At 39.2% G+C, this 15,729-nt stretch overlaps 1 protein-coding gene across 1 annotated transcript in view; it reads left to right on the top strand.

Annotated features, from left to right (window-relative positions):
* The window catches only part of NME7 (NME/NM23 family member 7), an 88,741-nt gene that overhangs the window by 3,595 nt on the left and 69,417 nt on the right, over nucleotides 1-15,729 (top strand). Inside the window, exon 2 of the mRNA XM_059466649.1 lies at nucleotides 13,553-13,660. Coding sequence (XP_059322632.1) covers nucleotides 13,553-13,660 — 108 coding nt within the window. The remainder of the gene's footprint in view (nucleotides 1-13,552; nucleotides 13,661-15,729) is intronic.

The following is a 15,729-nucleotide window of genomic DNA, read 5'->3' as shown; positions in this document are numbered from 1 at the left end:
ACCTTGTGTGTTATATGTTTGCTGTAATTATTATTATCATCAGTTCATTAGTAAAACCACAGCTTGGAGAACATCAACATGGAAATCATCATCCTTTAGACAAGACAGGGAAGAAAAATGAGAATTTTTTTAAAGTGCTTTGAATTCATCACTGGAAAATACTTCTTTTTTTAGAAATGGGTCTTAGGAAATGAATCAGGAATTTCTAGAACTTGACAATAGTGAGGCCTGGGTTTTCTTGCTGTGTTCGGATTTTCAGCTGAAGACTTTATAGAGGCAGAACAGCTCATGGGGCTGTGTTGGTTTACAGGAGTTTCTCTTGGGACACAGTGATCTCAACCATACTGGACGATCTGATAAAATGGAATAATTTGATGAAGATCTGTCATTCAGAACTGCTCCTATAAACAGACTAAACTCTTCCCTGCTAATAGACTTTCCTGAACAAATGCAAGTTTATAAAATGACATTTTGTAATTTTCAAATTGCTTGCTTCCTGTTGCAAAACAGCTGCCATTAAAAAAAAAAGGCATTTTAAACTCTTCCAGGAAACGTGCGATATCTCTGCAAAAGACACTTTCCTAATGCTTAAGAAATTTTGCTTCTTTGGTCTTCAAACAAAACTCAGTTTCACTCGAGTGACAGCTGGTGATTACATTGAATTTTCCTCAGCTGCACAGTGGCCTGATCCTGTTCGTTGAAAATTTGCAAGGCAGAACCAACCACAAAGACAATTCTCTGTACTTAATGTCCAACTCTCATTTGCAGTATTTCATCACAGGGGAAAAAAAATTGTATGCAGTGTAAGGAGAAAATAAGCAGAATGCTATCAGGTAGCCTCTAACTTCTTATTTCATGGTGAGTCTTCCTGTGAGCATCAGGAGAGTGTCATAGTTTTGTCTTGAATGGTGATTGCAAACAGTGGAAATTTGCTTCTTCAGCTGGTAGGCTGTGTGCATTGCATAAGATGTAGCTGATAAAATAACCAGTTCTTTGGCACTCTGTCAAGCAAGTTTGAAAACTGTCAAAACTGTTTGAAAACCCCCACAACTTTCCTTTGTTCCAAGAGCTCACTTTGGGTTTGATGTTGACATCTTTATGACATTATGTGCTTTATAAAATACCACCCTACAAATACAAAGTTGAGAGGTTTAGAATCCATGGGATAAATTACCTCCTACTGTAGGCAAGTCTTGGTTTTGGCTTGCAGAAATTACCACCTCTCCAAATGTAATTTTAGATTAATTGATGGCTCTTCTGATGGGGTGGCTCAAACAGGTGACATTGTGATAGTCAAAGTTACCTAACATTGTCTTATGATAACTTTGATACTGATCTCCCTTTGTCACCCAGAGTTGTCTGTCCAGATCCTTTGGGTTGTGGGTACAGATCTTAATAACTGACATGTCAGTCCTAATGGTATGTTGGGTTTTTTAAAAATATATATATTGCTAGAAACTCAAGAAGTTCAGGAATTACTCAGTGAACCAGTACCAGGAATAAAGAAAAGTACAAACTTGCAGTTAGCAGTAAAAAATAGTAGAATTTTGTGACAGAGGCAGTAGTTATTTATAGATATGTTCCAGGCAGATGTGGGTAAAATTTACAGTTAACCATCAGAGCTCAGCACTTTTTGAAAGTACATCTAAATTGTTCTTAATACAGGAACCCAGTTAGTCTGTGTTAGATCAGGAGCAGCTTGGAAGGATGAGCATTACCTTTGGGCAGAGAGACACCAAGCTATAATTACAACCATAGAGTCATCATTTAGGATGGAAGGGACCTCAGACCTGCTCATAACAGGTCTAACCAGACCAGGCTGTTCCAGGCTGTGTCCTGGCAAGTCCTGAACATCTCCCAAGATGGAGATTGCACACATCTGGGCATCCAGTGCCAGTGCTTGACCACTCACTTGGTAATTCTTTGTTTTTCTAGTGTATGACTGGAATATTCTATCTTTCCCTGTGTGTCCTTTGCTTTTCTCTTGCTCTCACTGTGCACCTTCAGGAAACGGCTGGATCCATCTTTTTGGTGTATTTCACTTAGGCAGTTGCAGACAGCAGTTAAGGTCACGCTCAGCCTTCTCTAATCTGAGTGGGCTCAGTTCTCCCAGCCTCCTCGCGTGTCCTATTCTCCAGACCCTGAATGCCTTGGTGGCCAGAGGCTAAGCACTAATAACTGAGCCTTTTAAGTTTGATAGTGTCTGTTTCCTTTGAGCCAAAGGAGTAGTGACCCTCCAAAAAGTGGTTTTGGCTGTTCAGTTGCCCATTTTAGTGTCAGTTTCTAGAATCCTATGGTGATCTAGTATATCTGGGTGGGATACTCTGTTAGTCATGAAGTGGCTGGTGAAAAACAATGGTTGTAGGTAATAACTACAACCAGTTATTACCTATTGCTCTAAGTCTGAAGAGGGCTTTTCCATAAGCACTGACTTTTAACTATAATAAAAGTACTATTTCCTGACAGTGAGCACTGTGCTTTCCCTAATGCATCCAAACTATTTTGTGTTCCCTTGTGTCCTTATCCAGATGAAAACCAGAGGCTCTAGTGCCTGAGCAACAGGTCACTCAGTGGTGTTGTGTGGGTGGAACCCCATATTCTCTCCCAGTCATGAATATGGAAAGAAAAAACAGCATAAGGGGAGTAAATTATGTATGGCAGGGCTTTGGAGCATGCTGTCACAGTTTAATACTAAGAATGACAGCTTAGCAAGTATTTTCATCTATAATGAGCGTATCTCAGATCAGATGAGCACATCTGAGGTAGAAGTTTGGCTTTTTTTTCTCACATTCTGTGCCTTAGAGTTATGAGATAAATTCTGTGAGGTGCCTTTATGAGTTGTCCTGGAGTGGGCAGCTCTGATACTCATTTAAGAACTGTGGTATTGAGAATTTTGGGAGGGTGTGGGATTGGCATTAGGAGGGTGGGCCTTGAGGAAGGCCAGGCATTGAGGAAGGCCACCTGCCCATGTGTCTCCATTTTCCTGTGTGAAAGGACTTCATCACCCTGGCTGTTGGGATCTGTGCTTTATCATGTAGTCATTTCTACCTCCTCTTATGAGGTTACTAGTTTTTAAGCTCTAGGTGTGCTAGGAAGAGATAGCAATGGCTTCTAACTGATCATTTCAGAAGTGAATTCTTGAGGTTTAAATAAGGTGCTCAACCTGTTCTTGGGCACCAGAGGGTGCTCACGTCTTTGGAAAGAAGTGCTCTCCCGAGATGAGTTTCTGAGAGCCTGTTGCATGATCTTTGTTTGCATGGGATCGTCCAATGATTGTAACTACCTTAATTATCTTTTTTTAAAAATCGCACTTTTCCTGAGAATACTCCAACACACTTGGAAGGAGAGCTACATATAAGAGAGGGCTACATATGGGAAGTGGAGAGAGGTGGGTAGGCATGCTTGAGCCTGTGTACCTGTTCTTGCCCATTTAAGTGTTATTCCTCACTAAATTTAATACTCCGGCTATTTTTAGCCTTTCCTTGTTTTCTTTCTCCCACTATAGGGACTGTATTATGCTGTATGTTTTCTAGTTACATAGGAGCAATGCTGTCCTCGCCCTGTCCCGTGGTCTCTTTTACAGTACGCTCTTTGAACTGAGATCTTTTAAGTCAGAAGACTCCCAAATCACTGGGATGGAGCAGAAGAACTGTGGTCTGGATCCAATCCTTGCAGCTGCTGACATTCTGGACTAGCAGTGTTTCCTGGAGGCAGCTGCAGAGGCAGTGGGCTGGGCAGCATTTTCCCTTTCTGACTTCTTCCACAGGGGCCTGGTTCCTGTGCTCCAGTGAAGGGTCTGTGGAAGGAGGAAATCAGGATGAACTGACTCACCTGCCTCTGCTCTGCTTTGTCAAAATGAATGGGGATTTATGATGCCTAAATAGTACAAATATTTTAGCTATTAAATCTTGTTATGTTTCCATGAAAGGAGTGATGGTGATGATTATTCCCATTTTACAAAAGTGGGGAAAATAGCCTCCTTTTTCAAAAGGTCTTGAACATCAAATGCACTAATGCAGGGGTCAGCTGAGTAGGTGGAACTATGTATGGGATTGGAATCTCAGTCACTGTCTTCATCCAGCAGAGATGTTTGCATCTCAGGGGAATAACATAGTTCAGTTGTGCAAATCTGATAACAAAAGTCCTATGCTTTGGGAGAGAAAGAATCTGTAAATTGTGGAACAAATATTCATCAAGTGAACTTGTAAAAAAAGTCTGTTAGGATTGGCAGAATTTGGGAATATGATTACAGTCACCCACAGAAGATTTTGATTTCTTACTTTACTAGTGGGAAATTGCTGAACAGCTTTTATCATGAGAACTTCTGTTTGCATGTAATTTGTCATTAGTCTGACTTCAGAATAAATTATGACCGTGACATCTGTGGGCTGAAATCTGGATTTAGTCCAACTACCTTAGAATTTTATGCCATCTGAGAAAAAGTAAAGCCAGCATTGGTTAAGCAGTAGTGCAGACAACACACTAGCTGTTACTGCCCACAGTAGTGAATGAGAAACGTGTCAGCACAGTTATCAGCTTCATAGGACCATAAATTGCTACTAGACCGTGGCAAGCTCTGACTGTTCCAGGTGGATGCAGTGTGTGTGGTCTTCAGAGCATTCCCACAGACTCCTGGGTGCTAATTGCTCGTGATATTGGCTGGCTGAAGGACCTGCTCTCCCTTAGCTGTGATTCCAAGGCAACCAACTAGTTCTTGTTAGAAAAGCTTTTCAGAAGATTATTATGAGCTGAGATAATCTGAAGATGCTGTAGGCATTATAATGCTTTGAAGTGCTGTTAACAGCTTTAGTTTAGGATTTGTAGGTGTTTCTTTTCAAAGCTCTAGTTCCCAGCTGCTTGTAGCTTTCTCCAGTTTTAACCGTTCTGTGTAAAGATTTCCAGATTGATTCTACAAGAGGTTGAAAATTTAATGGAGTACCTGAATAAGAATGTGTGGGGAGTAAATCTGAAAGGTGCTTCAGAATCCTAATAAAACACACACAAAAAAAAAAAAACCAAAAAACAAAAAACCCCCAAAAAAACAAACAAAAAACCACAAAATAAACAAACAAACAAAAAACCAACAACAAAAAACCCCAAAAAACCCCAGTGTTCCTTTGGAAAGCTTTAGTTCTCGAAATACTGGAAATTGAAAGCTAAAGGTTTGGCAGAGGAATGGTTTTCTGTAAAAGGAAACTACCTTTGAGTATTGACATCAGCTTTAATGTTAGGCCAGATTTTGAGCCTTTCAGAAATGTTTTTCCATATTGAATGGATCTTGTAACGGGGTGTGCGCAGGTAGCTCAGTGTTTCACTTCCTGGCATCAAGTGGCGGCATTAATCTCGCCGTGGGAAGGTGGACACAGAGCATTCAGCGGCTGACCGCGGCAGAATCAGTTCTGCCATTACTGGCTGATTAAGTGCAAAGCGCCTAAACTTTGTGCTCAGATGTGATTATGTGGGATGACCTGCGTTGCAAATCGTGCTCTGAGTCAGGGAACAGCTCTGCTTTTGCTGAAGTCACTGTCAGGCTCTGCTGGAGTTAGTGGAGGCAGGCGTGTTGAGCGCTACTGATTGCTCTGAGAGGAATTACCTGTCATCATGTAATTACGAGTGCAATAATATGTGATCCTATCATCTGCAGCTTTATAAATGTGCAATAAATGGCCACATGTTCTGCTAAAGACAAGGTGTAGCTGGTCTTCTAAAGCTAAACCTGTCTGGACAGAGCAGTGAGGAGCAGTATGGCATCCTTGATGTGTTTTAGAGAAACTCTTTTCAATAATTAAAAAAATAACATGAATCCTGTAAATAAGTGTTCAAGTATGACATGCAATTGTAGAGTGAAATTTTCACTAGGTAGGCTTTGCTTTCTACAAGGAGAGGATAAAAAGAGATACCCTTATAAAATTCATCAGTGCGCCTTTGAGTACAAGGCTTAGGTTGAGAATTGTCTGTAGTCAAGACATTGTCATGGAAATTGCAGTTGCCAGATGTTTTTCCTTTTGAAAAGTGATCTTTTGATTTCACTTTTTTACTAAAGAAGAGCCTGTTGAGAAAGTAGTGGGAGGTGCAACAGCAGTGAGGGGGCTGCAAAATTTGAGTTCTAAAAATTATTCCGACTTGTGTGTCAGAAACATGAATAGAAGAGGAGGAGGAAAATTAGTTTTAAGAGACAGAGCTAATTGAGTGCTCTATCTACACAGTGTTGTGGATTTAAGTTTTGCCTGGAAAATATCCTGTATTACATAAACTGTGAAGGCAGAAGATGGCTTTAATAACGTAGCTTAATAAGTATGCACTGATGAGAATTCATTTTTGTATTTAAGGTGCACTAAAATGCTGCAGAGCACTTTCTGCCCTGCAGAATGTTAGACTTCACTGTGAGCTCGACTGTAGTTAGACAACAGAGAATCCAGGCGGGTATGGGCCTTTGTTAAACACCTGAGCTGAAGAGAGGCTCTGGTCACAACCATCAGGGATGAGAAACATGAATATAGAGAACCAGGCCGCATTATTTCTCATGCTCGCAGAAGTACTTGACTTTTTAAAGAGATTTTTTAGAAATTTCAATTGTTTTAAGTGTTATTGAATTTTATTTTTCAGCTTTATGTCTGCAAAGGGTTGTCACCCTTCCATCAAAGGGTAGCATGCCTAACACACTGGTTAAGACTGTCTTTTAACCTAATTAAAGTTAGAATTTTTTTTGGTGTGGTGGTCTGAATCTTCTACCACTCGGTGCCATGTGGGAAGTTTGGCATTGTGCAGGGCCTGCACCTAAAAGCATTCAGCTGAAAATAAAGCAGGACTTGCCAGATGTTGAAATGGGAGAGCAGGAAGGCCATCAAGTCAACTATTTAAAGCAATCAGAGTATTTCTGGGGCTCTGGGCAAAGCAGGTGCTGCTGTGATGGTGCTTCTGTCTCTGGCCTGCGGGGGGAGTATAACACTGTCAGTGGCTGCCTCTGGCTGAAGTTCTTGGCTCTTGCTCCTCAGAGCAGGAGTTTGTCAGTCTGCTTTCCATTTGCCCTGAAGCCCTCTTCAGCCTAGGAGGTAGCATTAAATCTGAAGTGGGGATTGCTCTGGGAGAGCAGTGGTTGGAGATTTATGGGCTTAGAGGAACAGTTTCAAATTATTCATAACAGGACTTAGATACCTGGTAGAGGTTGATCATACATTTATAGCAATATCTTCTGGACTTTGGAAGTTGATTTTATGTTTATAACAACAGTTTCTGGGCCTAATTCTGAAAATAATGTTCTTGGTGAAAGCAGTTGGTCTGGTCCCACAGTTCACCCCTGTGAAGGCCAACATCTGTCTAAGGAATGCACCCAGCACAAATGGTGATAGTTGGTGGGTTTTTTGTAGAAGCTATAAAGAGGAAAGATCAAGATACCTCTTCACTGGCCATTTCAGCTTTTCTTTTGGTTGCCAAGCTCTAATACTTTTGTGATTTTTTAAAAGTCTTCTTTCTTCCTAAAAACATAAGGTATGTACATGTTCATGCGTAAGCAGACTACCGGATGTTGGAGTCAATGAGCTTCAAGATATCTTCACATGAAATGTTTTATAATAACTAGTATTCTTATGCTTTGAAACCGTCTTATTTTTTTATAAAAATACTCTTGCTCTTCCAAAGTATTTTTGAGAGTTCACCAACCTGGTTTGAAGGAGGAACAGGTTGTGAAAAAATGTTTCCTTAAAATTGTTCATTTTAAGAATTTTAGGCAGCTTTAGAGCAGCCTTTCCAGAAAGCTTTTTTGGTGTATTAGGAGAAATACGCATTTGGTATTTCTCACAGATTCAGACCACCAGACCAAAAAAAATCTAATTAGGTTAAAAGATAGTCTTAACCAGTGTGTGAGGAGTGTTACCCTGTTTCTGTTTGGTGTGAGAATAGTTCCTGTCTGCTGGTCCATCCTGTTCCCAGTGATTTTCATAGAAACAGACAGCTTGGTCTGTGCTTTACTGGAGGTTTTCCCTGTGACAGCAGAGTTTTACAAAATATAGACCACAATATCAATATAGAACAATATCAGGATGGATTGGATTCAGCTTTTACCGAGGTTTGTGCAGTCTTTTTATTGCTTCATTAGGAGATGATTCAAATACTTTGATTCTTTTTCTCTTTGATCTGATTTCAGAGTCACTGAGAAAAACAGAAGGAGCAGCAAACAACAAAGGTGCACACTTAAAATGTAGCAATACTCTGCATGACTCCTGAAGCTGTAATGTGTGAGCAATGGGCCCTGAGCCTGTGTCAGATAATGTCATGCATGCTGAAGTTCCTGACAGCCTGTGTAACCTCATAGAAACCAGATTGCTAATGGCATGTAAAGGTGCACTTTCTAGATACCTCAGGGCTTTCTAATTTTGAGAAATACTTTGGTACTGTTTCATGTGAGGTTCTCTTGAGCTGAAAAAAATCAGCTCCTGATTCCCTGTGTTCTCGATTGTAAGATAAACTCTAGTATGAAATTTCTAGTCAAAATCAGAGGAGGAGGAGAGAAGTAGTCACTCCAGAATAGTACAGTTGTGTGGCTGTCAAGTGAAGCATTTTGAAAACCAAATCCAGGTCTGTGTTCTTCATAGGACAAACCAGAGGGGTAAAGTTTCTCCACCTTTCCATGGGAATTCCTTAGTCCTTGAGCTGCTCTTTTACCACTGTTGCTTCTCGTGAAAACCTTTGGAAGATCTCCTTTTGTTTTCCTGTGGACAGAAGCCTTTTGGAAGTCTAGAAGGTTTACAGGACAAGATATTGTGTCCTGTAAAGCTTGTTAGGAATTCTGCTTCTTGGTTTCGAGTGTCCTTGGCAGTTTGGTTCCAAACACACAGTTTCCCTCTGCAGAGTTTTCTGGGAGCACAGTTCTTTCATGGATGCTTGGATTTAGGTTCTAGAACTTAGTCCCATGCTGGCTAAGAATAACTGCTTTCCCCATCACTTTCAGAAGTAAGTACAAAATTTAGGATTTTTATTTCAGCTGTACTTCAGTAAATGTTTCTCATGTCCATAGAGCCATCCTATTGTATATTTACACATGCCAATATAAACAAAAAGCAAAAGGTAGCAAAACCCACATGTATTTAAATGTATTTAAATGTTGTCTATGGCAACTTACATAAGGAAGAGGAAAAAAACCTTTCCATCATCACAGTAGGTGAACTCTTGACATTGCTGATCTTAGTTCTAGAGTTTACTGTGGAAAGGAGATGTAAATCCTGAGCTCAAGATAGCTGTTCTGGAAGTATCAGTATGTAAATGTAAAGTGCATAATCACTGCTGGGCTTTTTAGTGGTAGCAGTTATTCCACTAATGTGAGCATTTGTGAAAATACATTTCTCCCCCATTAGTTATTACTTGTTTAATTACATAGTCATGAGAGCAGAGGCTATGTGTGATTTTAATGAGGGAATGGTACAGAAATGAATGGAAATTAATTCTTTGAAGCAAGAATTTTCTGAGTTATAATGTACTTATAGATTCACTTGATTTGTTATTTCTTGAGCTGTTCAAAGGAATTCAGTGTGATTTCAGTGGTGGCTAAGATGCCTGTCCCATTTCCTGGGGCAATGAACTGCTCCCTGGTCAAGAGCTGTGAAATATTCCCCTTTCAGGACTCATTCTCGGTCTGAAGCAGTGTGGTGCATTGAACATGTTACCCCCTGACAGGTCACCACTCTTCTCTTATCACTCTTCTTTGGAGAGTTATTTTCTCTGAGTTTCCTTTGTTAGGAGGATGGACAGAAGCTAACAATGAAACTTAGCTTGCCTCCCACAGTACTTCCTAATCCTTGAGACTCCTTCCCAGTTTGCAGTCAGGACACACTAGTGGAGGGGTATGTAGGAAGGTTGTTTGCCATACCAGTTCTGTTGATTGAGTGGTGTACTGATTGAAAATAAGTGTTCAGAAATTAGAATTTCAGGTTTATGAAGGCTTAAACATTTTTTGCAATTGTCACAGTATGTGATGGAAAGTGGACAGTTTTTTGTGTTTGGTTTTTGCCTTCAAAATCCTACTTCATTAAATAAGTAAATAAAAGTTTCCGTTCTCATTTAAAAACCTACTATGTACTCACTTTTACAAACTTACATTTTGAAATTGTTTGGCATTTTTGATGACTTGGAGTGGCACTTTGACAGCAATGCCTGGCAAGGGCTTCCCAAAATAAGTGCACAATATCATGACTGTATTCCATATTGTCTTTTATCTGTTTTAAGACTACTTGCACAAATTTGCAATAGTAAGATCAGATTCCTACCTGATTTTAGGTACCTGTATTTTAGGTACTTAATTGGCAGGGTCTTCAATTTGCTTTCAGTGTTGAATTTCTTCAGAGGCAGACGCTGTAAAGTGTCTGCCTCTAAAACAATTGACACGTTCACAAATATAATGTTTCCAGTAGGAATATCTCCCATAAGCTTTGAACTTTTTTCTGATACTGTTTTATTGTAATAATTCTATGTCCATACAGCAGAGAAAATTCTAGTTATGGCTTAGGAGAAGCTTTAGAGGCTTTGTTTTGGTCATTTTAGAAAAATACTAGGTCTCTGTATTTTCTGGATGCATAACAGTTATGGATTCAAGATATCCTGCTTACTGATAGCATTTTCTGGATGTTTGGGGATTAGCTCTGCAGTTTTTCTTGAGTCTAAATAGCATTTATTACCTTGCTTTTGCTTACAATGCCAAAAGAAGATAATACAGAATGGTGATTTCTGCTATTCAGTGGCCAGCAGGGCTTGCTGAATAAGAAATATGAATAGCTCAGACATTGAATAAAATCTTATAAAATAGATTTCAGATTCTTAATGAAAATCAGATTCTTAAATCCAGGGTTGTGTTAAAAGAAAAAAACAAAAAAAAAAAGAGGCCATTTGTCACCACACAAGGCACACAATGCAGTTTCTCACCATAACCATGAAGGTGCTCATGATTGATACTGGTGACTAAGTTAAAAAATCTAATGGTGCTTTCTTTGATTGTTCACATAAATACATTACTTCCCTGAGACAAGTAATTTACAAATGTTGGAAGTTTTACTTAAATGAAAATCAGTAGCTTCTGTGGCAACTGCTATCCGGAAAATATAGTTGAAAGCAATGCTATAGCATGAAAAAGTAGCATGTAGTAATGCAATTATATGTCTTCATGTTATGAAGAGGCACTGATTAAAATGGTGCATCTATTTTATTTCATCCATTCAGTAGTCATTTTCTGGAGGTAGTACTTGAGAAATGCCCCATCTCTGGAAGTGTTCAGCGTTGGATGGGGCTTTGAACAATCTGGTGTAGTTAAAGGTGCCCCTGCTGCGGCAGGGGGGTTGCAACTGGGTGATTTTTAAGCTTCCCTCCAAGTCAGACCATGTGGAAGAGGTTTTACAGCGACTTCTGTGAGCCAGAGAGAAGTTTAATAAGAGGATACATGTCTACTCCTGAAAGGATTTTCTGCCAAGGTCATTGACATAGAAACCAAGAAAGAAAAAAGGATAAATTAAGAGAAACCTGCAACTGCCAAACTGCCGATTCCAATAAGCACTTAGTTTGTCTTTCGTGACAATGAGTAAAGTGTAAACTTATGAGTTTTGTAAGAATGTATACAAAGTATGCATTATACTATAATAAAAACAGGTTTGAAGCCTTCTGAAAATGGAGTGTGTTGCTTTGTATTGTCTCCATCTCAACTACGACAAGACTATTCCATGGTTCTATGGAAGTGGACTGTTTCTCTTTAGACAAGCTCTTTGGCTGAGAACTGCTTCTCTATAAAATCCATTCTTGACAAGGTGATGGTCAGCCAAATCAAATGATCAAATATCTTGTTGTCCAGTAGTATGAGTGTGAGATTGAAGTTGAAATCAGTCTGCCAACCCGAATTACTCCTTATTGCCTATATAGAAAAATCAGGAGCGAGTTCTGCTGTAAGACAGAGTTTGTTCTGATTTGCATTTCTCCAGAATGATGGCAGTGGCAGTAATGACGCAAACACATCCAGCTCAAGCAAGGGCCGCAAACCAGGCTAAGTCACTAGGGAGTTTTCATGCTGGATGCTGCATGTAAAAGATGAGCTTAACCCTTGTCAAAGGCTGCAGTGTGTGCTGTACAGATAATACAGAAGTTGGAGTACCTGATGCTAATATGGTTTCCAGTGCTGCACAGCCTTCTACAGAGAGAAGTGGAAACTTTGCATCCTTCACAGGGCACTGTGCTGCCCTCATGGCATAAGTGTTTCTGCAGTACTGTCATACTTTGTTTGCAGTGTAGGGAGTACCATAAGAGCTGACAGGAAGGTGGTGCATTTGCCATGATGCTAAGAGGTACTAGTATTCATCACATTGTAACATTCTGAATTTGTTCTTCATTATCTCATTCTTTCCTGCTACTGCTTGTCTTAGGACTTTGGCCTGCGAAAGCATTTAGTCCTAAGTCAGTGGTAAGCTGAAGATGCTGGAAAATTATCATTCTTTTCCTGCTGGTGTTTAAGAATAGTCATGGAAGCTTACAGGAACTCTCTTTTTGCTTATTAAGTGGTCTTTGTAAAAACTGAAATGCAACCCTTCTCTAAAATCTGAAGTATTGAAGAGGCCCACATGGCTTTAAAGTTAAACTCCCAGGGTTCCCCAATATTCAAAGTGTATAAGAAGAGTACAGATATGTGTAAAGTGTGGAAGTCTGTGATGAGACCATGCTTGCCCTTACAAGTAGCAGTCAGATTTAGAGGAGATGTGGGAGTTAAAAATTTAGAGCTCCATCTAACTATTCTAGATATCAAATAACTGATACTGCATCAATAACTAACAAACATGTGCCACTGAGAGGAATGAGAATTGCACATCCATGTGCTGTGCCTTGCCTTTGTTCTTGCTTTGCTGGGGGCTGTTGTCCTCTGAGGATGAGGCATGGAGAGAAGCTACTCATGTAGTTACACTTCTGGAATTACTGCAATCCATTTTCCTCATCTGCACTCCTTAGGGGCAGAAAATGAGTTGTAAATGAGGTTGGGCTATTTATGCTTTATGTAAATTTCAGGAAGTTAAGTAGTGAATCAAACTAATGCTGTCCTTAACTTGAATATTTTTATCTCATCATTAAGAGAAATTTAGGTATGACTGTTAAGGAAGAGGAAAGTGTTTCCTTGTAGGATGTATAGAAGATGTGTTAAGAGTCTGTAATATAATTGTAGGTGAACACATCTTTTTTAAGGAAAGAAAGTAAATCAAATACTTTGACTAAGTTGGGAAGTCTGACAACAACTTCAGCCGTAGTCCATGCTCCATGACTGGTGAAATCTGGGTACGTTATGAGATTGTCTGGAAAACTGCCATGATCCAAGTTTCATCCTATTTAAAAGATGATAGCTAACAAATGAAAATATGTCACCAGCTGTGGTAGACAGGAGATAATATGCAGAGTGTGCAAGTCCATTTAGAAATTATTATTTTTTTTTTTTACATTTCTGCTAAGAAATGAATGAAGTTTTTTATTTGTGTATTTTTACATATAGACTATGTATGCTTTCTGTAATAGGTAGTTTTGCCCCTTTTTTTTTTTCCAGAGTCAAGATGAGAGATATGCTTTCATTGCTGAATGGTATGACCCAAATGCTTCACTCTTTCGGCGTTATGAACTTCTATATTATCCAAAAGACTCATCAATTGAAATGGTAAGGATGTAAGAAAAAAAATCTGTTGTCATAAATGTAATATCCAATTAAATAGTTCATAAAATGGCAAGTCACTGCCTATACCTAATAATTTTCCAGGTAAGAAAATTGAATTTAAAATATATCTTGCTCAGTTTCTAAAATGAAAAGAAAAGCAAGTAAAGCGTGTGGAATAGCTTTCACATTTATGATTTTTTTTTTCTTTCTTAAAGCTCTCTTTGGTGTGGAGAGATTATTTTCACAAATCTGTTTTCATTCAATCTCTACTTGGGTTTCAGAATTGAAACTCAGCAGCTCTAGCCTACTGCTTGAGAAGAGTAAGCTGACACTAATTCCAAACAGGAGACTAAGCTTCAGCAGGAATTCCAGAAGTGTCTGAATAGTAAAGTGTAAGCAAGGTAGAGGAAATGGTAAATTTGGTTTAATGAGAGGTAGGACATTTCAGACAGTGAGATCCAAATTTTTTCATCAGTGGTGCTTGCACAGACCTTTCTGACTTGTTCATACAACCAATCCCATTGCTTATTGAGAGCAGTGAAAACCAGCATTTTGCAGTAGCAGGCATGTATATAAAAATAAAATATGTACTGTAAAGATAATCCTCGTGCCAGCCAATGCTTTGCGCTTTCTTTTAGGAATGATTTAAGTGGCATGGATTAGTCCGTTCCAATTCTTAGTGAAGAGTCTAAGAATAGCCTGGATTTGGATATTCACACTTAGTAATTTCATTATCAAATTTTAACTTTCCTGCTATAAAAGTCAACTGCGGAATAAGAAATCTAGAGGAATTGACTTTTTACCCAAACTGCTCCTCACTGAAGCAATAATACCCAGTTGTGTGAGAAGATGCACTTTGCACTGATAATGAGTTAGTTTGTTGTATGATGTCTGTATGTGCAGTTTTCAAAATGTAAGATTTCTAATTTTTATTTCCCAGAGACAGTTTAGCTGATCAGTTAGGAACTGTAATAATCTTCCTACAAAACCATGTGTAGGCTGGCAAAATTATTGTTCATTTTACCTACACGTCTCGAAACCAAGAGCTTCCAAGATGTTCTTGGGCTTCTTAATGCAGTACCTGTGTTTTGGCAGACTTTTGCATTTTGTTGGTGTGCTCTTAGGTTAAAGTAGTGTGGTGTGTACGCAGCCATAGACTGCGTGTCAACAGCACAGGAATTAGAAGAACAAAAATGTATGTGAACACCCTTAGAGAAAGAATATCTCAAAATCACTTTTGGGGATGAGTTTGTGGACAAATATTACTTTTAGAATTATGTTCTGGATTGTTTATTTTTTATTTCTGCAGAACTTGTTGATTTTTTTTTTTTCATTTTTACTGCCTTATTCTTCTGCATCTTCTAGTTCTTTCCTGTGGAGATGACAACCTGCTCTTACCTCTAACATACCTGAGAGAAAGGAGGTGATGGTAATTAACCAGCTTTCCCCCACATATGAGGAGGATGTTTCATCACCTTCCTCTCCATCCCTGACAACAGCTCTCCCTTGTCACACACCTCTTCTGCAGGTGGAGCAGCGCTCTTGAAGGCTTGTGTCGTATGAAGTCCTGAGCTTAACTTTTCTTTCTGTCCTTCCTGTCTTGTTTGTGAAGTAGAATGCCATTGTGAATAATGAGAGAAGTTTCTAGCTTGCTTTGCAGCTGTAAGAAGACAGCATAGATTTTTGTCAAAGGACAGCAAGCAGTTCTCTCAGTCAAACTGCATCTCTTGACAGAGAGGCCCCATTCTCCAAGTCTTCCATAGATAACAACTCTCGTGGGGAATTCTTAAAGCCTTAATAATGTTTCTTCCTAAAAAAGATTTCTTGAAAAGAGAGAAGAAATCTTTCAAAAGGACAGATTCTTATCAGAGAACTGTTTTGTTTTGGGTAATTTACTTCTACATGTACATGGGCAGGAGTGGAATAATTTAGTTTATAGAAAGATCTTTTAAACATTATTCAAAAGTCCACTCTAAAGAGGAATCCTTTAACACAGCTAGATCCCCTTTTCTTTTTGAGAAGAGAAAAGCACCTCGGGGTGCCTTTCTAGCAACCATTAGTGAAATAACCAA

The sequence above is a fragment of the Ammospiza nelsoni genome, chromosome 2 (assembly GCF_027579445.1).
Source record: "Ammospiza nelsoni isolate bAmmNel1 chromosome 2, bAmmNel1.pri, whole genome shotgun sequence".
Taxonomy (NCBI): domain Eukaryota; kingdom Metazoa; phylum Chordata; class Aves; order Passeriformes; family Passerellidae; genus Ammospiza; species Ammospiza nelsoni.
The sequence above is the reverse complement of the archived record's forward strand: the minus strand, read 5'-3'. Positions and strand labels throughout refer to the sequence as shown.